Genomic DNA, 22112 nt, shown 5'->3' with positions numbered 1-22112 from the left:
CATTTTTTAATTCACTTTTTTTCCATAAGTTCTGAGCCTCATAACTTCATTCCTAACAGATAGCCACATGACATTTTCAGGGCTGAAAAACACACTTGAGCTCTGTTAAAAACTGCAGGCAAGTCAGTTTTATATCCATCGTAGGAGTTACAATCCTGAGACAAAATCAGATTTTTCAACTTGATTTTTTCTGTAACCAACTTTGAGCATCAATATCTTGGGGAAAATTAAAGTTTCAACAGCAAACCTGTACCAGTTTAATTTTTACGACACAGGGGAATAGCAACAAGCGTTGGTATCCTGTATGTGTCATCAGGGGCGCCACCAGGAATTATGGGCCCCATGAAAAAAAAAATAATAATAATATAAATATATTTACTGTATGATGGTTTAATAATTTTATATTAGTTATAATATTGTTAGTTATAATATTATTGTATATTGTATATAGGTTGTAGATTGTATATAGGAATGTTATATATATTTTCTATTTTATCTTTATTTTATTTTTATTTTATTTTATTTTTATTTTTTTAACTATTTTATTCTATCTATTTTTACTTGCACAGTGCCGGAGTTGTTGCAATTACATTTCACTGCTGCTGTACCTGTACATTCATGCATGTGACGAATAAATCTTGAACTTGAACTTGAATTAGTTTTTACCTTTTTTGGGGGCCCCTGTCAGGCAAGGGCCCTTGAAATTGTCTTAACTTTTCCCCCATATACGGCGCCCCTGTGTGTCATATGTTTTCTGATAATTCATCAGAGAAAACTGGAAAAAGTGCATTTTGGGAAAACTATCAGGGGTCATATCAGCATGTGGGATTGGAGGCTGGTTAAAACACGTTCTGACAGACAAAAGGTCTCACCACACGTTTCTGCAGAATAAAGATTGCAGCTTTGGAGTTAACACCTGAGCGTAAGCAAAGCTCACTTTGAGAGATGAAGGGTAGAGAGAGTTCTCCAGTGCACTAAAATTACTCAGATAAACACGCAGGACAACCACAAAGTCTGATTATATAAAGTATATTTACATCATTGCAATGAAACCCCTAAGCTTACATCACTGATTTTGTCCATCAATTCTGATTTAACAGATTCATTTCATTTCACTTGTTCCGTTACATAATTTTTAAAAAAAGATTTTAAAAAATTGATTAAAAAAACATGCAGGTATTTACAATTTTTCTTCATTCAGTCATCTGTAACAGTAAAAGTGTAAAATATATTAACGTTTCAAAAAAAAAAAAACAACAGGTACATGTGAAGTGCTGTGTGTCGGCTCATCTGTCCAGCTCGGCCTGTAGGATCTCGCCCCAGGTCTCGGCGTCCAGCGGTAGCATCGTCCGGCCTCGCAGCTCCTCGGCTGATCGCACGTTGCTGAATCGGCCCTGCAGCCAGTCTCTCTTCAGTAAGCTCCTCCTGTAGTTCCTCACCAGCGTCACCTGCAGGCCAAGAGCAGAAGTAAACTGATCAGAGGACTACAACTGTGCAACATCTGCAGTTTCCCGCCGAAGCCTGAAGCCTTCTCAGTCATGGTGAAGAATGGGTGTCGATGGAGATGATTTAGTGCTGATCATAATAATTCCAGTTATAAAAAAACAAATGATGTGACTTGACTACCTTTCTTTGTAAAGGATGCTACATGTAGCACTTGAAATTTCAACATTTCTTTATCAAATCAATATCAGCACCTCTGTATAATTAACAGAGCAGTAAGATGGCGGTGCAGCCGACTGTCTCCCAGCTGAAGCTCAGCCCTCCTGGTCCAGCAGCTTCAGGCGGGAGGCCGACAGGACAGAGAGGCTCTGAGCCCAGACAGCCGGCCTGCAGCTGCTGAGGAAGACTGAACCCCAAACGTCTGGCTGCAGGTCATGTGCATCGGGTTGAAAAAATAAATAAAAGATGACCATATTTTTTGGGTTGCTATGCACCTGTGAAGGTCCACCCACCTTCCAGGACAGGCCGTCCCTGCGGTCGCTGTCGATCTCCCTCTGGCAGACGGCTCTGACCAGCAGGCACTGCTGCCTCCACAGCTGCTCGCTCTCCTCGATGATGTGATGCCACAGCTTGCAGGTGCGTGAGGCGCTGCAGAGGCTCTCGGTGTCCAGCTCTCCAAAGATTTTCAGGCTCATCTCTGTCGGCAGTGTCTCGGCAAAGTTCCCCGGGTGGGTCTCGCCAGCGGGTATCAGCCAGGAGTCTCCCTCACAGAGGAGAAACACACAAGGCGATGTCCTGTCGGGCTCATGCTGCATAATAACCCAAAGACCTGCTAACCCGGCAGCCTGGGACAAGGAAACAGGAGACAGAGCTCAAAAGTCATTTACATGAAACATCATGGCAGATAGTAGTAGTGCTGCTGAAACAATTTCTCAATAAATCAATTATCAATACAAAATTAAGACTTTGTTTTTTTTTGTTTTTTTTAGCTACTAGTCAGACTAAGGAAGCAATCTGAAGACATCCCTTTGGGCTGTGATCAATTTCTCATCAGACTTTGACTTTGTTTTTCACACCTCATGCTCTAAACAATTAGTTGGCAAGTTGAAAAAATAATCAATAAATTAGTCAACAATGACAATCGCAACACTGCAGACTGTATTAGTTCTGCTGGCTATGAAATTAAAACCACAGAGCAGAGACATGAGCCACTGTGTCAGCACCGGAAAAAGTAAGACATGATATTAAAAAAAAAAAAAAAAAAAAAAAAAAATCACTCTTCCTCTTTTTTTTAAAGCTCTTGTTCTGTTTCTCTCCCCTGCGCTTTGCTCTCATGACTGTCACTAGAACTTTCCAGCGATGCCCAGTGATCTTTGATCTTTCATTTTGGTGATCTGCAAACTAAAATAGTGCACCCTCACCAGCACTGAATGATAGATCATGATAGATCATTATCATATCATTATCTAGATATGAACATTAAAAGGCAGCGATATGGACGATATCAGTTTTAGGGTTAGCCCACTTTATGAAGTAACTGCACTTTCTACATCCAGTTGGTATTATTATGCTATTTTTTTTTTTTTTTTTTTTTTTTTTTTGAAATGCTCATCTTTCCCTGTTGCTTCACTTAAAATTTTGAATAAGTGTGAACTCATACTCATCATATACTGTATCAAAATTGAGATATTGGACATAAATATTTAGGTATGAAACTTTGTCCACATCATGCAGCCCTGATCGTCACTGTAAATCTCTAGGTGGCGAAAAAAAGTGTCGGTGTGAATGCCATTTAGTTGCCGAAATGCAAATTAAAGTACAATCCAGAAAACCCAGAAAAACCTGCACAGCTCTCTTTCTAGTCTTATACAGCCTGCAGGCTCGACAAGACCTCGGTGATGTTCCTGGAAAATAAATGTTTTCACAGAATGCACAGAGTTCACACTCTCCTTCCCCTTAAATCCCCGATAATAACTAATTCTGGCAATGCAATGAATCTGTGTCTTGCGCAATGTCTCCCACACACTCCACACACACACACCAGTCCAGCAAAGGAGTGCACTGATTGCAAGACTGACTTCCAGTGCATACATAGTGCAAACATGTGGATAAGTGGATTTTTGCGCAGTTTCTAATATCTGTACTTATTGTTGTAACATTTTCTAGGATTAATGCACATATTTATACAATGTGCATCCTTTACTACAGCTATGATTAATGCATAAGTAGCATTAATGCACATATTAAGACATAATGCACACGTTTACACAGACATGAAGCCAGACCCCACCCCCAACTCAAACACAGCGAAATGACTTGGACGTGAAGTGAGCCTCGATGCAAACTAAAAAAGGCTCCAAAAGTGCAAAAAGTAAAAGCTCCAGTTTCTTTTGTTTATGTGTGTGTAATGATTGTTATTATTATTATTATTATTATTTAAATTAAAGCAGGATTGTTTGTGTTTGGGTGTCGGAGTCACGTTCAGCTACACGACACCACCGCGTCCGATTAGGCTAGCAGGAGCCCGGCTAGCGGCGGCTAAAACCCTCCGCTGTTGGCAAATTTACGGTCAAATCTTGAGTTTAGAGCCGCTGTTGGCGAACTGGTGTGAAAATAAAGCCTCGGCTGTCGTAGTTTTCCATCCACATACCTTCTTTCCTCCCTCCGGTGTGCTCGCTTCGCCTCTGACAGCTGACAGTTTAAATGTCTCAGCCCGAACCGTTGTTGTTGACACGCAGGCGTGACGTCACCGCGTTTTTCCCGAAGACGAGTGAAGTTTTTATTATTTTTTAATATTATTATTATTATTATTATTATTAATATTATATATGTATATTTATCTTAATGTTTTCGCAATGCAGAAAATTAGTTATTACTAAATCTCAAGAAATTCCGATTGTTGTTGTTTTAATTTATGCCTTTGTGTCTTTGCGCCGATGTAATTTGGCCCTCTGCCTTGTATTTTGTAAAGTTTAGTGTATAAATCCCCCATACCTCATTTATTTATTTTTCTTTATCTATATTTTTCTTATTAACGTTGAGTGTTGTGCGTTGTTTGTCAGCAGCCACATCGCGGCTACTGCGCATGCTCGCTGCTTCCCGGAGGGTCTGAATGTTAGCCGATGCTAAACAGCCGACAGCAGCTAAACTGTGGACTAAACGGTGGAAACTAAAGTTATTAACGTGTTTACTCTCTTTATTTATGCAGCCAGGCGACACACCGCTCTAAACGACAGACTTCCCTGCTTTGCCACCGCAAATGGTAACAGTTAGAAGGCACATTAGTTTCATATTAACCTAATGAACGTGGCTAACGCGTGAAAGCGAGCTGTGCGTCGTGTGTGGTTTGTTTCTATTTCTCTTTCCTCTCTGGATGTTTTTTTTTTTTTTTTTTTATTTATTTTGACAACAAACTGAGCATCTTTAGCGTCACTGCCTGAAACTGAAAACTTTGGGGGGTTAATTGTTAGCTGCCTGCCCTGGTTGTTAGTTTGGATAACTTTTGTTAACCCGAAGCGCCACCAACTTGCCGAACCGAGCCGCGGTTTCCCTCCGGACCGGCCGGGTGAACACATGCCGGGGTTCGAGCTCGTCCCGGTGGCCGGCGGGGAGCCCATCCGCCTGCCGGAGGGGGAGACGGTGCTGGGCCGGGGCCCGCTGCTGGGGGTGAGTCTCACTGCTGCACTGAACCAAGTCAGTATCACCTGCACATCCTCAGGTCAGGTGAGGTCAGAGCTCAGGCTCAGATTTTTTTAAGATTCAAGATTTATTAGTCACATGCATGAATGTACAGGTACAGCAACAGTGAAATGTAATTGCAACAACTCCAGCACTGTGCAAGTAAAAAATAAAATAAAATAAATAAATAAATAATAATGATAATAATAATAATAATAATAATAACGATAATAATAACAATAATAATAATAATAATAATTAAAGCTGCAAGCAGCGTTGGACGGGCCCTCGCCCCCCCGTGCACGTCGGGGACGGCGCGCGTGTCGAAGCGCAGACAATTCGTCCGTGTGTTCCAGTTTTAAGGGTATTTTTCGGTGCTTTTATTGTGAAAGAGTTTTGGGCTTTTATTTTGAAAGGCCGCAGAAGTCCTAGTGTGTGACCGACAGGACTACTGGCAGCTGCTGCATGATCACACCAAAATGCAGGCACACACACTCACTTACTCACTCAGTCACTCACACAAACACACACACACACACACACACACACACACACACACACACACGCACGTGCACACACACACACACACACACACACACACACACACACACACACGACGCCAACAAAAACCCACTGGTAGTACATTCGCTGCTGGTGCCCCTCTGGCCACTAGCAGCGCCCCTCCAGCAGATGGCGCCCTTAGCATGTCCTAGTGTGTGACTGACTTGAGTACTGGCAGCTGCTGCATGATCACACCAAAATGCAGGCAGACAGAGAAATCCTCATTCAATCTAATGGAGAAATCCAGAAAACCCACCCCTGTTTGAGGTGTCACAGCTCGGTCACCGTTTGAGTTACAGACTTGTTTCAAAGTTTAAACGAGTCACGAGACTCAGATCTATAAATCTCCCATTTACATGATTTTGCTATCTTTTACCGTTTTTGAATTATGGCAGTTTTAGTTTGAGAGTGTTTTCTGCTCCCTCTGAGCTCTTACAATGGGTGTGTATTGCGCATTCCTGAGGCAGCTAGAGTGAGTCACATGTCCAGGCAGAGTGCAGAGCAGAGCACACCAGAGTCAAAAACGTTTGAAAACTCTTCACAGCTCCCACAAACTTGGTCCAATCCACATCAAAACTACATATTTTTGTAGGAATTTTTGTCCTCTTTCCATCTGCATAGTTTTCAAAGCCGTCAGACTTTTACTTTAGACTCCAGGGGCTTAATTAGTGCCAAAAGTCAGTCTCTTCCCACCAAAGTCCATGGAAAAAACCGAAGTGTTGGTTTTGGCCACTCCGACTTTGAGGGCTTATAAAATCCAAACGAATCAAGTAATGACGGAGTTTTTAGCAACTTTTGTTCAGCACTGTGTCCTCTGTCATCTGTTAAATTTTCAAGCCGCTGACACTTACGGCCTGGGAGGAGATAGATTTTGTTCAAAGCGGAATTTTGGGCGAGAACGTGATGTTCAAACGCAAATTGCGGACTTCCTGTTGGTTTTAGGTGGGGGGTGTCAGCGCGTGAATTGTAGGGCTTGATGAGACCTACATTTCGGCAGTGGTTTGGTCTTTCTAGCGCATTCCTGTGGGCCACAGCGGCTGTCTTTGTGTGCCTAGGTGGCGCTACGGAGTCCATTTCTGCACTTAGGGGGTCCGTTTGTCCATTTTATCAAATTTTTCGCCAGACCTGGCCTGCATGCCGAATTTGGTGAGTTTTGGAGCATGTTTAGGGGGTCAAATTAAGGCCGAATGACACGTAAGAATAATAATAATTAAAGCTGCAAGCAGCGTTGGACGGGCCCTCGCCCCCCCCCCGTGCACGTCGGGGACAGCGCGCGTGTCGAAGTGCAGACAATTCGTCCATTTGTGGCAATTTTAAGGGTATTTTTCAGAGCTTTTATTGTGAAAGAGTTTTGGGCTTTTATTTTGAAAGGCCGCGGAAGTCCTAGTGTGTGACCGACAGGACTACTGGCAGCTGCTGCATGATCACACCAAAATGCAGGCACACACACTCACTCACTCACTCACACAAACACACACATACACACGTGCGCACGCACACACACACACACACACACACACACACACACACACACACACACACACACACACACACACACACACACACAACGCCAACAAAAACCCACTGGTAGTACATTCGCTGCTGGTGCCTCTCTGGCCACTAGCAGCGCCCCTCCAGCAGATGGCGCCCTTAGCATGTCCTAGTGTCTGACTGACTTGAGTAGTGGCAGCTGTGGCATGATCACACCAAAATGCAGGCAGACAGAGAAATCCTCATTCAATCCAGTGGAGAAATCCATAAAACCCACCCCTGTTTGAGGTGTCACAGCTCGGTCACCGTTTGAGTTACAGACTTGATTCAAAGCTTAAACGAGTCACGAGACTCGGATCTATAAATCTCCCATTTACATGATTTTGCTATCTTTTACCGTTTTTGAGTTATGGCAGTTTTAGTTTGAGAGTGTTTTCTGCTCCCTCTGAGCTCTTACAATGGGTGTGTATTGCGCATTCCTGAGGCAGCTAGAGTGAGTCACATGTCCAGGCAGAGTGCAGAGCAGAGCACACCAGAGTCCAAAATGTTTGAAAACTCTTCACAGCTCCCACAAACTTCGTCCAATCCACATCAAAACTACATATTTTTGTAGGAATTTTTGTCCTCTTTCCATCTGCATAGTTTTCGAAGCCGGCAGACTTTTACTTTAGACTCCAGGGGCTTAATTAGTGCCAAGTGTCAGCCTATTCACACCAAACTCCATGTGAAAAAATGAGGTTTTGGCTCTGGCCACTCCGACTTTGAGGGCTTATAAAATCCAAACGAATCGAGTAATGACGGAGTCTTTAGCAACTTTTGTTCAGCACTGTGTCCTCTGTCATCTGTTAAATTTTCAAGCCACTGACATTTACGCCCTGGGAGGAGATAGATTTTGTGCAAAGCGGAATTTTGGCGAGAACGTGAACATTCCAACGCAAATTGCGGACTTCCTGTTGGTTTTAGGTGGGGGGCCAGAGCACGAAAGTTGTCGGGCTTGATGAGTTCTACATTTCGGCATTGGTTTGGTCTTTCTATCACATTCCTGTGGGCCGCAGCGGCTGCCTCCGTGTCCCTAGGTGGCGCTACCGAGCCCATTTTTGCACCTTGGGGGTCTGTTTGTCCATTTTATCAAATTTTTCGCCAGACCTGGCCTGCGTGCCGAATTTGGTGAGTTTTTGAGCATGTTTAGGGGGTCAAATTAAGCCTCAAAGAGACGTATAAATAATAAGAAGAAAGAAACCTTACAAATACAATAGGGCTTCGCGCTGTTCCAGCGCTCGGGCCCTAAAAAACGAAGCAATTACAATAGGGCTTCGCGCTGTTCCAGCGCTCGGGCCCTAATAATAATAATAATAAAAATAAAAAATAAAATGATTGATTGCAATGATGTAAATATACTTTATATAATCAGACTTTGTGGTTGTCCTGCGTGTTTATCTGAGTAATTTTAGTGCACTGGAGAACTCTCTCTACCCTTCATCTCTCAAAGTGAGCTTTGCTTACGCTCAGGCTTTAACTCCAAAGCTGCAATCTTTATTTTGCAGAAACGTGTTCTGAGACCTTTCATCTGTCAGAACGTGTTTTAACCAGCCTCCAATCCCACATGCTGATATGACCCCTGATAGTTTTCCCAAAATGCACTTTTTCCAGTTTTCTCTGATGAATTATCAGAAAACATATGACACACAGGGGCGCCGTATATGGGGGAAAAGTTAAGACAATTCCAAGGGCCCTTGCCTGACAGGGGCCCCCCAAAAAAGGTAAAAACCAATTCAAGTTCAAGTTCAAGATTTATTCATCACATGCATGAATGTACAGGTACAGCAGCAGTGAAATGTAATTGCAACAACTCCGGCACTGTGCAAGTAAAAATAGATAGAATAAAATAGTTAAAAAAAAATAAAAATAAAATAAAATAAAAATAAAGATAAAATAGAAAGAATATATGACATTCCTATATACAATGAACAACCTGTATACAATATACAACAATATACAAAAAGTACAAATAAGTAAGAAAGTTTTAAATCATTCCTGCAGGTTTTAGAGGATCAGGCCGTGAGCTGCAGTGGATAAACACACTTGACACTTGAACACATGATGCAAATCAGACTTGGGAGAAAGTGAAAAGAAAGAAAGAAAGAAAAAAATCTCGAGGAGTCGTAAAGTACACAGTTTGTGATTTCATCTGCTAAACAGCTGGAGTATAAGCTACTTGCAGGTCAGTTTGTGTTTGGTCCATCCTCTGACAGTTCAGAATCAGCAGGATATTTTTTTCCTCCGTAAAAACAGACGGGTCAGGCTGTTCCAGACCACAGTGTGTCGGTCTGGAGCAGTGCTGGTTCTGATCGGGCTTTGATGTTTAGGCCTGTGAAAATCTCTAAAGATGAACACCTTGATGTTTGCATAAAAACTCTCAACATCAGCCCTGGAATGATACAAAAAATTATAGCCTACTAAAGGAGGGAGAAAAAAACAACTAAAAAATGAAAGCCCCTTTAACCTTTGAGCAAGCTGCCCATTCTGTTCACATTTTGGGAATGAAGCCTCATTTCGTTGTAACTTGATCATTTCATCATTAGTCAATCTTTTATTTAGTGAGATTTGAAATGGAGCTGTTTTCTGTATGTTTTATTAATTTTTAGACTTGCCATGTAGCCTGTGACAAAATTATTGTTTAACCGTCCAAAATAAGGTTAGTTGCAGTAGCGGTTTTAGGCACGGGCGAAGCGGGCAGCCGCCCGGGGCGGCATATTTTCATGTCACGTGGGGGGCGGCATGAGCGCAAAAAAAAAAAAAAAAAAAAAAAAATCATCCTCGCTGCAAAGCAGTTTTCTATTACCGTATTCATCTGAATATAAGACAATATTTTTTCCACTGAAAATGCCCTGAAAAAACGCCCTTGTCTAATATTGGGGTCTAAGCAAATACACATGTATTGTGCTTGCATATAAACCAGTAGGTAGGCTCGCCTGATGCCGCAATTACCGGCGAATGGCCGCATTGTGCAGTCAATAATCAACCATGTTGTCTGTGTCATTGTCCGTTGTGCTGCTGCAGCCGCGTATGAACAAAAGTTGATTTATAATGAGAGGATGGCAGTATGTGTGCGCCGCTCACCTGTCAGATCCGGCAGACCTGACCGGGTGGGCGCTGCACCTGTAAGCATCAAGCCGGTGCCGCGGCCGGCCCGCCTGATGCTGACCCGTGGTTTTTTTTTTATGCAAACAAGATTTTGTCCATATAAAAAGTATTTTTCCAAAAAAAGGTATTTGTGCAGGTGTTGGCGCCCCTGCTCTGGGAGGGGCGCGTGTAGCCGCCAGAGGGGCACCGGTAGCGGCCGTTATTGTTTGGAAGTTCTTGCTCCGCGCGCGCGCGCGCGTGCGTGCGCGCGCGCGCAGCTCGAACGGAAGGGCGCAAGGCAGTAATTTCGCCCAGGGCGGCAACATGGGCAGAACCGCCACTGGTTAGTTGAGTGGCCCTGTGCTAGATAAAGAAGGTGGAGAACTTACAGCCTATGGAGACAAGATGAGGAGGCACAAAATAGAGAAATGAGGGAAACTTCTGTTACCCCTTACTTTTTAAACAGGTTGGGATAGTCCTGTGTGTGTGTGAGTGAGTGAGTGAGAGAGTGAGTGAGGGGTATTACCTGTCTGCTGCAGTGCTGTAACACACCACTAGAGGGCTCTGTCACGCTAACATTTAGACAGCTGGATTTGGCTCATTGAAGGTTTCTGTTCTGTTCTTGAAACAAATGACAGGGGGCATCACATTAAAAAAAAAAAAAAAAGGATTTTATTCAATATGTTGTTGCACTTCTCAGTACATCTCATTTCCTTAAACTATCAGTCACAACATCAGATGGGCCGCAGTCATAAAACTGTAGTGTAACTGGTGAATTCATACATACAGACGAAAGGAAAAAACAACAAAGTGTCTCCAAGTGTCTGGACTCTCCTGGAGGGGTGGAGCTCCATTCCTCCAAAAGATCCTGTAAAAAAAAAAAAGAAGGATATTATAGTGGAGCTGCGGGGTATAAATCCCTTGTCACAAAGACATGAGAGAGTTGAGTTTTATTGGAAATCTGTAGTTCACAGCAGAGAATCTGTGTTTAAAGTTAAAAAGATGCCATTAAACAGCAGTATTTGAATTGATTGTACATTAATTCCGTACTTAAAGATTTAAAAATACATTATCACAAGCTTCGGCTTTAAAAAGAAGAAAAAAGCGCTTAATCATGATTAATCACATCAAATTGTGTTTAAGTAGTTAAATTTTTTTTAAAAACTGATCGACACTCCTAGTAAAAACTGAAACTGAAACCTTCCATCTCCTCTTCTTCACGCCTCAGGTCAGTGACATGAGAGTGTCCAGGAGACATGGACTGCTGGAGAACCTGGATGGACGACTGCGCCTCAAGCCAGTAGGTTTTCTTTTCTTTCATTTCCCTTTTTTTTATTTACTTATTTGAAGCTTCAAGCTGGATGGCAAAGATGTGGAAAACAGTGATGAGTCATTCTTCACATCAGATGAACACCTGTGGGAGATTTTAGAGCAACATGTTAGACGGCGCTCTCCACCATCATCATCAAAACACACCTCCAGCTATCTTTTGGAGGAATGGAGCTTCCTTTCTCCAGGAGAGGAAGTCAAGTCACATTTATTCATACAGCACATTTTAAAAACCAAAATGCATTACAGGTGTAGCAGAAGGGTTTACAGTAGAAATGTGCAAGATTAAAAGAGTAATACTCAAAAGCCAAGACTAAAATTAAAAAACACCTTGGGGGAAAAAAAAGGTGAAATCAAGTATTAAATAAGAAATTAAGAAGTCAAGAGGGAATGAATAAAAGCAGAAAAAAATGAGTATTGACAGATTGAAACTCAATCAGAGGACGTTTGAGATAAATTAAGAACGGACTTGACAAAAAAAAAAACACTGATCAACACCTTACTCAAACACTTTATTTTGATTTTTATTTTAATTTGTCACCCGGCTGTAGTTTAATCGTAATCACTGTATGGCAAAAGAGAGAAATAGAGTGAAATAGCGTTTATATGAAAATGTTACAGGTTTAGTTGAACCTGTTTTGTTCGGCCTCCCAGATCCACGTGAACCCGTGCTTCAGTCAGTCGTCTCTGGACGCCAGCCCCGAGGCTCTGCAGAGGGACAGCTGGTACACGCTTCGTGATGGAGACCTGTTCTCCCTGCTGCCGGGGAGGTGCGTCTACAAGGTGGCGGCCGTGGGCGGAGGAGACGGCCCGCTGAGGTACTGACGTGCCAGAAACTCTTCTCGCTCTTTTCCATCTTATCACAAAATGTCATGATGAAGATGTGACTCTCATTCACAGAGTGGACATGGAAAAGGCTGCACTTATTAGTCGTCTGTAAAATCCCATCTTTCATCTCTCCGGGCCAGACTGTGTTGTGTGGGCTCTAATTGAAGCCCATTATGAGTGTGTCTGGTGATCCAACAACAAACAGCAGTGGGTGGGTGTTGATTTGTCAAGCCTTTCAGATAGGGCAGACATTTGCCTTTTCTCTGCCAGACCCCATTGTCCCGATGCTGCATTTGTGTTTGAAGGTTAGATCAAAAGGACTGGAAAGGACACTCAAGCAAATGTGACCACCGATCAGACCACTCAAAAAGCCAGGCTCATGAAAAATTCATGCAGATACTCCAGGTTGCTGTATGACCGTAGTAAAGCTTGATCTGGGAAGTGGATTCACACCTGTGGGTTTGGGAAACTTGTCATTTATGTTTAAAATATAAAATGTTTGAATTAGAATCTGCTGCAACTTAAATCATTGCACAGCTCCCCCCTTTAGATACACTACTCACAAAAAGTTAGGGATATTCGGCTTTCGGGTGAAATTTCAGGATGAACCTAAAATGCATTCTAACCTTTACAGGTGAACTTAATGTGACCTTCTGTAAACTTTTGAATGCACATGTCCAACTGTTCAGTGTTTCAGTACTTTTTGCACAAGTTGCTGTTCTCTAACAAGGAGTTTAACGGCAAAATTCACATCAGGTGTTTGATGCTCCAGCTCATCGAGGTCGTATCATTAGGGAACGGCTGCTGGAGACTGGGGTACCTCAGATGGAGTGGCCTGCACTTTCTCAGACCTGAATCCCATAGAAAACCTATGGGATCAGCTGAGTCGCCGTGTAGAGGCTCGGAGCTCTGTACCCCAGAACCTCAATGTCCTGAGGGCCGCCCTTCAAGAAGAGTGGGATGCCATGCCTCAGCAGACAATAAGTCGACTTGTGAACAGCATGAGACGTCGTGGTCAAGCTGTAATTGATGCTCAAGGGCACATGACAAGTTATTGACACTGACATTTTTTGTTGTGGTATATCCACCACTGTTGTTGGCTTTTGTTTCAAGAAATTGTTTGAGATGAGGAAATCACCAGTGCATGCTTCTACTTAAATGTCCTACTTTCATGATATAATATCACTGTAGCGTGAACTTTTTACATTTTCCATAAATTTCACCCAAAAGCCAAATATCCCTAACTTTTTGTGAGTAGTGTATATAATTTTTATAGATTTGCTTGACACTAAGAGCTCTTTCATCAGAGGAAAGTTTTTGACTTTTGCAGATCGTCCACGTTGTTAATTGAAAGAACACAGAGTGGACATCGGCCCTGATTATCCTCGTAGACATGTTGTTAAATCAGGGTGGTGTTTTTTTTTTTCAATCAGACATTTTCAGGTTTTCTTCTTTTTCAATTATATCCTGTATTTTTAGTTGTTCTGATTACAGTTCGATGAATATCACTCCCTTGCAGAGGCGATCAGGAGTTTGAAGAAGAGGAAGAACCGCCCATCCGTCGTTCCTCTCCAGAGCAGGAAGTCCAGTCTCCTCTTCCTGCTGAAGAGGAGCAGGTTCGAGCTCCTCCTCCTCCTCCTCCTGCTGGACGGGACGAGGGTCGGACTCCTCCCTCCGAGGCACCGACACGAGCCGCTGAGCAGAACAACCAGCGAGACGAGCAGGAAGCCAGCAGCCCCAACAGAACTTCAGATCAGGTCTGCAGAGTGAAAAGTTGATGCCTTGCAAGTCAGTCATATGTTAGTTGCTATCAATCAATCCTGAGTGATCCTGAGACCTCTGCTTCACACGTTAGGTTTGTTTGTGGGGACAGAAGTATCTGTTTTTAAATATTAATTGGTGAATTTCAAGTGGTGTCCCTGGAGTTTGTTGTCCAAAAAGAATATAAGGCCAAGTCCTCACTAATCCAGAGAAATCTGAAAACGCATCATATTGTTTCTTCAATATTACTCTTCCATCTGCACGGAAACAGCTTTTTGAAGCGCTTTTCAAAACTGCTCTCTCAAGTGGCTCAATTTTAATAAGCTGGTTTTATTTAGATAGATAGATAGATAGATAGATAGATAGATAGATAGATACTTTATTCATCCCGAAGGAAATTCACAGTTTTCAGCAGTATCCACAGAGTACAAGATTAAGTAAATCAAAAATAAAGAATAAAAGATGACCCTCGAGATCTAAAGATCTAAGTACCCAATGTGCAGAAAAACAATGTGCAAAAAAACCAATAAAACCAGTGTGCATCGATGTATACAATGTGCATAGATGAGTGTGTGTTTCAGGGAAAACGGAGGGTTTCGTGATGTATGATGTGTCATATCTGACTGTCATGTCATTAAGGCTGGAACCATGACAATCAGCATCGCGGGAGAAGTAATAAAAGTGTTGTTCTACACATGGCTATGCAATTACTGTCAGATTGCCGATGAGCAAGGCACTGAATCACTAACCGCTCCAACAAGCCTCTTTGTTGATTTTTTTTTTTTTTTTTTTTTTTTTTTTTTTTTTTTTTGTAGGTAGACTTTGCACTGTCAAAACAAGTGGAGGACGACGAGAAGCTCGTTCCTGTTCCTGTTCCCAAGAAAAGGGTTTTACCTGCTTGGATGATGAGCAGTGTAACGTCTCCCAAGTCGCCCCCCTCCACCCCTAAAGGTACCACGTCCAGGTTTTCTCATTTTTCATTCCTTAATAACAAATCAAATGTAGCTACAAGTATTTTGGGTAGTGTTGTCCGTCTTTAGTGCTCCTGAAACGTTTAAATCCCCTGTTGCACCTGGTTGGAATTGATTCTCCCAGAGAGAGCTTTGCTGTGGCTTCGACGTCGGTGAATATTGACCTTTTGATTGGCGCAGCGAGGCGGACAGGGTTCCACGAGGAAAAATCCGAATTTCTTTTCCTAAATGCAGTGTTAGCAGACAGTTTGCTTGTCTTTGTAAAAAAAAATGTTCAGCAATGTGAAGCAAACTGCGAGGGGGAAGTCTGACCTGAGTTCAGACGTGCTTGTGGACGTGTTCAGGGTTTCTGAAGGGGCCTTCAAGCCTGAAACGGTCGCCTTAAACACAATTATAAGAGGACTTTTATTTTTGTGCCGCATGTCTACTTTTAGATTAACACCAGATTTTATTAGTTCTCCACAGTTATCGTTACTGTTAACTTTCTGGCTCCTTTATTTAATGAGAAATCGACCGTTTTTTCCAGCTTTATTTCTTTGTTTGGTTCATGAATTGCTATCAAACTTATTTCTAAGTTATTCATTTGGCTTTCTGAAACCTGCAGATGCTGTGGTAATATAACAGTAACAGTATTTTTAAAGCGTGTGTTTAACTCGCCCCCTCATCGAGACTCTATTCAGGGGTTTGAGGTTGAGACGGCGTCAAAGTGGACACGACGTTATCTCTCTCTATCTGTCTGTCTGTCTCTGTCTATCTATTCATCCATTCATTCATTGTGACTGTTATGGTATTATGTGTCTATCCTCACCTGCAAATGGGCAGCAGGTGAAAATTAGCACTGCAGCTACTTAACTTTGGTGCTTTTGCACTTTATTGTTGCTGATTGCACAAATGTCCCTTCCAAATAAATAAATACATGTTCAGGGGTTTTATTTGGTGGCTCATTGTCCATTTTAAAATAAGGGAAAATCCAAATCCAAACCTACATTACATTTGATGCACACAGGGCTCATGTGCACACAGTAGCCCCTCATAGATACACATTTTCTGAGTCTTAACGGTGGTAAAGTAGAGAGTGGTTGTTATGTAGCTGCTGTAGTGTTTGTGGTGTTTGTCTGGAAGAATCTGAAGTCCAAGGGTGAAGCTGCTGCTTTCCTCTGTTTCCTCCACTCAGCTGTGAAGAAAGGCAGAAGAGCGACGCAGCCGGCGAGCAGCAGTAAACGAGGCCCAGCGAGCCGGGCCGGTCCCGCTGCGACGTCCTCAGCCCAGGACTCAGAGCACAGCGAGGCCGAGGAAACACCCAGGAGGAAGAGGAGGAGGAAGACGAGCGATGAGGAAGGAGAGGCTCGGCCTGAAACAGTTGAGTTTCTCGCTCACTTTTAGTTTTTGTGGGCCAAGTAGCCCTGAAATTAGTTGATTTACTCGAGAAAGCAGTTGAACTTCCAAGCATTGTCTGATTCCAGCTTCACTAAGATGTTAAGATTGTTTTCTTTTGGGGTTTTTGGTCACTGATCAGACTAGGGAAGACATTTGAAGACAACACTTTGAACTCTGATCACTTCCCATCAGACGCTGGCTTTGTTTATCACACTTATCTTATCTTATCAGAACAACAATCCCTCACGGGCGGCCAAAGCCAGGCAGGGGGAATCGAGTCGGGCCGAGGTGAGCGACGAGTCTGACAACTTTAACATGGAGGTGGAGGAGGAGGGAGACGAGGCCGAGACGTCCGCAGGGAAAAGAAACACCACAACGCACACGGCTGCCATCAGACAGCCTGACAACGGGGACAAGAAGACGAAAAATGGACTGAAGGCCAGCAGGGCGGAGTCTGCGTCCGTCCCTGCCCCGTCCAAAACCCGCCTCAGAACACCTTGTCCGTACGGGAAGGACTGCTACAGGTGGGGAAAACATTTGCAGAGACACAACGGGTGGAGATTTTTAGCATGAAAACAGGACAGGGAGGATGAAAGTCAGATGCTCCAATAGGGAAATTAACTTCAAGGCCCTGCAGAGGCTTTTTCTTTGATGTGATGCATCTTTGCCCAAATGAGTCAAGGGCTCTCAAGTTGTTGAACATGAAACAATCGAGGTCTTTGAAGAATTCATTCAGGTCCAAAAGCCTCTCAAACATCTGACTCATGTCAGACGGTCAGGCCTGAGCTGCAGGCTTTCCACTTCAGAGACGGTGTGTGTGTGTGTGTGTGTGTGTGTCTGCAGCAGAGCAGAGCGTCACCTCTCCACTGAAGGCGCCACTGTAGATTTATCCAAACTCAATTCTGCCGTCATTATGATCACCGGTGTGAAATCCTCTCTGCAGGAAGTGGTGAATCAGAACCAAAGTGCGAAATACTAAAGTGTCTCCTAAACAGCAGCAGGCATCGCTTTCAGCAGGGAATAAAAACACTGCAAAAAAAAAAAAAAAAAAAAAAAAAAATCTGAAGCTTGGATCCTGTAGTTTTATCTTCAGTCTTCAAAAGTTATTTTTCCTCAAACAAGGTAAACAAAATCTGCCAGAGATAATCACACTTGTTCCCAGAAAAAAAATCTTGAAACAAGTGACAGTGTATTGGAAACAAGTGTAAATGTACTGCAGTGAAACCAGGTAGAATGAGACAGATCAGCCCACTAAGGCTGAGCAATTTTATCGATTCTGCGATATCTATTGATATTTTGTTTCCCCAGAAAGTATCGATTTTTCAGCCGTGAGTATCGATACATTAAGCCCCATTCAAATCCCCTGTGTTCTGTCTGGCACTCTGCTCGCCGCCCATTTCCCCCGTTCGCGTTGCAGGAGAGCGATTAGGTCAGCCAGCCGCTAGTGTCGATGTAGAGCATTTCTAGCAAGTTACCCGTCTAGATACTCTCTTTACACAAACGCCGACGTCTTCCTCTCCCTGTTTACGCAGTCAGAGCTAAGAGATTCAGGAGAGAGGCGGCGAATACAAATCCAGCACCTTCGATCCATGTCATTGTGTAACAAAGCGAAGAGCTGCCACTCCGCTCTATTGTTTAACATATTGTTAAATTATTGAAGTCAAGCCAAACTAATTTTCTCATCACATCTTTGATTCATTTTGTCCAGCATTTGCAAACTGTAGACTCTCTGTCCAGTCAGAGCCATATATTGTTTAACTGATTGATCCTTTCAGTTTTCAGTTCAATTAATTCAATTCAAGTCAATGGAACACTCACAAGATGTCACCAAAATCACTCTGTCCCTTTAAAATCTTTCAGAAAATGATGCAAGTGTATCGAATCATATCGAATCGTATCGTTGGCTGAATATCGTGATATGTATCGTATCGTGAGCTGAATATCGTGATATGTATCGTATCGTGAGATTAGTGTATCGCTGCAGCCCTACAGCCCACAAGGATCAAGAAAAACAAAATCTTTGTTCCGTGTTGTTAAAATGTGTCTTAAAATAGTTAAATTTAACTCCCTGGTACAATGGCTGAAATTTTCTTTTTTTTTTTTTTTTCCACTGAACAGAAAACTAATCATCACCTTGCTGTTTCTCCCAAAACGTCCTGTAGGAAAAACCCCCTCCATTTCCAAGAGTGCAGTCACCCTGGAGACTCTGACTATGAGGAAGAGGAGGAGAAGGAGGAGAAGGAGGAGGAGGAGGAGGATGCAGAGCGGCCGGAGTGTCCTTACGGCACCGACTGCTACAGGTCAGACAGGCAGCTCAGCAGAGTCACGATGACAGAGAGCTGCTGACTTCATGTGGCCGCAGCGAGAGAAGCCACTCAGATCGGTTTTGTTTGTGTCGTGACCTGAAGGCATTGAGCAAAACACGGCATCTGATGTCAAACTGAGAGGCATTAACGTGGGAAACTGTCACGAACACGCCTCCCAGCGAAGAATAGGGAATGGATGGTACACTAAAATACAGGATTTCTCTTTAAAATGATTTTTATTGTCATCGTTTGGTGTGGAGTCATCCTGAAACTGAGAGTCTGAGAGTCTGAGGTCCTTCCTATCAGCTGATTCTTCCTGAGTCACACCAGCTGTTCTGTTGTGGATTAAAAGTTAATTTTCACATGTAAGAGAGGAGCGGTCCAATCAGAACGCAGCTCAGTGTTTATTTCTTTTAGCTAGGAAAACATTATCCATTTTATTACAGTTAGTTAGTCACATGAACTCACACAAAACTGGTGGATGATGAAGACAGAACTCAAGAACAACAGCATATGAGAAAATTCACATTTATAAATGGCTTCAACACCAGTTTAACTCAAGTCCACTGAAATGAGCACTTGATTAATTGATTATAATTTTGATAACTGATTAATCATTTGTCATTTTTCAAGTAAAAAACACCAAATATCTGATTCCAGTTTCACTAAGATCACTGGGATGCTTAGATCTTCCTTTTCTCCGTTCTTATCTTTATAAAATTGATAGTTTGGGTTTTTTTTGGCTGCCGGTCAGAAGCAGTTTGAAGACATCACTCAGGGCTCTGATCACTTCCCAATTGATTTTTCAAAGAAATAATCAACAGATAACAGATTAATCATCGGTGTAACTAATGATAATGCTCGGCGGTGCTTCTTGGTCTCTGTTGTTTTTCTGCTGCTTGGACTCAAAACGAGCTCGCGGATCAGAAACTGATTTTGTTTTTCTTCTCCTCACAGGAAAAACCCTCTTCACAGGAAAGAGTTCAAACACACCAAGAGACCCGGTAAGTTCCCACGTTTTTTTTGTCTTCTGTTTGATCTCATTTCCGTGTTAACACTCGGAAGGAGAACAGATTGATCTCTGTACCGTGACGCGTGGCTCGTTTAGCGGCGAGGACGAGCAGCCGATCAGCCCTCAGCCTTCAGACTGTACGGGCTTTAGAGCGGAGAGTTTCATGTTCACAGTTTGTTCACCAGAGATGATGCACACAAAGAGGAGATATTCAAATGTTAGATATGTTTTTGTGATGGCACGGTATCCACAGTCCTTAAAACGGCATTATACAAAATATAAATGTATTAAAATGACATAAAGCGCTATTAATCATCTGAACCTTTTTAAACAACAATTTCACATGATATCTCGAAAAAAGAAGAAAAAACTCCCCCACAAAATTATCCCCCAAAGGAGAAAAAAAACGACAGAAAAAAAATTAAATTAAGAAAACATAAACATTAGCAAAGACAATGTCCAGAAAGCTGATAAATAAATAAGATAAAATAATTACAGAAAACGATATGTAGTCTATCATAAAATACAAGAAAAGAACCATAAATTACTCAAAAAATTACAAATTACAAATTTTAATTTCTAAAAATATATGTAAATATGTGAATTTTAAAAAATAAACTTTTTTTTTTTTTTTTTAATTTACAAATTAAATCTCACCCACCACCTCCATGACTTTCAAAAGGTGAATTGTACTGTCAGGTTTATTTTCAGTTTTTCTATTTTAGTGCAGCTATGAATTTAGGTATTTTTGTTGATTTTTTTCATTTGTGTTTCATTACTGCACTATCCAGTCTGTTATTAATCCACATGCTTGTCCCCTATTAGATTATCAAACAACAGGTATAATCCAACATGACAAACTCTTACTTTTCTGGGATTGAATGGATTAGGGAATCCGGTGGCGATACCCAGCCCTGTTTTCCAGGATTTGTGGGAAACGTAAAATGTAGCAGCTGGAATAATTCTCCTTATTTTCTTTGAACACCTCAGGACGGTTCTTCCATTTGTGACAATAAATGAACTAGACGAAGACGTGGTTGTTTACCGCTGACGGGCCGTTTCTAACACGTCAGCCAGCGAATCATCAGCATTTAAAAGTTAGAGTGGTGCAGACGGCCAAGTGGGACATTTAAATCAGCTGTTTCCCTGCAGCTGAGGATTTGAGGGGTTTCCTCTCCTAACCCTCTGAGCCCTGACCTCCTCACCGTCCGTTGCTTGTGGTTTTGGTGAACCAAGAATCAAATCGTCTTGTACCGTTTCCCTCTGTAAACCTCTGGCTGAGAGCAGCGGCTAAATGTGTTTGTGATGATCTTTTCCTCAGCGCGGAATACAAGGACGCTTCGCAGAAAGCCCGCTGCCGATGAAGACGACGACGACGACGATGACTTCGGGGACGATGACAGCTTCATTAACGATGACAGCGAGGACGTCGGCGATGACTCGGACTATGTCCCCCCTGACTCAGATGACAGCGGTAAGGAGGACATCAAACGACTCCAAAAAGAAGCAAAGACCTTTCTTAAGAGGCGGAAATAATCACAAACTACTTAAAAAAAAAAAAAAAAAAACGTTTACTTTTTAAGACCTTTACATACAAAAACATCTGTTTTATCGGCTGAAGTCACCGAGAGGAGCTGCAGCAGAGCAGAACGTCTCATCTCCTCTAATTGAGACCCAGCAGATTTGCACTGTTGGCTCAGATTACAGGACCATGTTCAGTGTAATATCTACAAAATATATGAACTCAACTTTTCTGCCAATCTTTGTGGAACGGCGATATAATTTTTCCTACTTTTCCTCCAGCCGTTGGTTTCCATTCATTCCACTACGATATGAAAATGAACTTTCAGAAACTTCAGACTTTGATCACATCATTACTCCATCATCGGAATAAAGTCCTCCATATTAGTTTTGCTTTAATTGGTTTGCTTTAATGTAAAATGTGGGGAAATAGTAATAGGCAGTAAATGGGGCCAAACATTCAAATTCTCAGGTTGTGGTCCCTTTTTTTTTAAATTCTGGTGTCCGTTTGGTCACTGGTGGGAAATCTTTGCTACGCAGGAAGTGAACCTGAACAGTTCTGCCTGCAGCATCATGTTAGTTGATTTCTTGGTGTCAAAGTTAAAAGTTTTCAAATCGCTGCTTGATATGTGGAGACGCTGCCGTGTGAACGCAGCTTTCACAGGCCTGGCTGACATGGACAAAATCTAACATCACGATATCTTTGCCCTC

General features: G+C 42.4%; 2 protein-coding genes across 2 annotated transcripts; one reads left to right on the top strand and one right to left on the bottom strand.

Moving 5' to 3' along the window:
* Nucleotides 1-1013: 1013 nt before the first annotated feature.
* fbxo48 (F-box protein 48) lies at nucleotides 1014-5101 on the bottom strand. Its single transcript, XM_030060193.1, has 3 exons — nucleotides 4974-5101; nucleotides 1956-2288; nucleotides 1014-1448 (listed from the first exon to the last, which is right to left on the bottom strand). Exons 1-3 carry the CDS (start codon nucleotides 5058-5060, stop codon nucleotides 1287-1289), a joined length of 582 nt encoding a protein of 193 aa, XP_029916053.1. The 5' UTR covers nucleotides 5061-5101; the 3' UTR covers nucleotides 1014-1286.
* On the top strand, nucleotides 4983-21500 carry aplf (aprataxin and PNKP like factor). The gene is made up of 10 exons (XM_030060181.1): nucleotides 4983-5109; nucleotides 11525-11596; nucleotides 12280-12443; nucleotides 13973-14210; nucleotides 15030-15165; nucleotides 16360-16544; nucleotides 16794-17086; nucleotides 18725-18862; nucleotides 19826-19872; nucleotides 21202-21500. The coding sequence occupies exons 1-10, from the start codon at nucleotides 5017-5019 to the stop codon at nucleotides 21414-21416; spliced, it is 1581 nt and encodes a 526-aa protein (XP_029916041.1). The 5' UTR covers nucleotides 4983-5016; the 3' UTR covers nucleotides 21417-21500.
* Nucleotides 21501-22112: the final 612 nt, after the last annotated feature.

The sequence above is a fragment of the Myripristis murdjan genome, chromosome 1, assembly GCF_902150065.1.
Source record: "Myripristis murdjan chromosome 1, fMyrMur1.1, whole genome shotgun sequence".
NCBI classification, from domain to species: domain Eukaryota; kingdom Metazoa; phylum Chordata; class Actinopteri; order Holocentriformes; family Holocentridae; genus Myripristis; species Myripristis murdjan.
The sequence above is the reverse complement of the archived record's forward strand: the minus strand, read 5'-3'. Positions and strand labels throughout refer to the sequence as shown.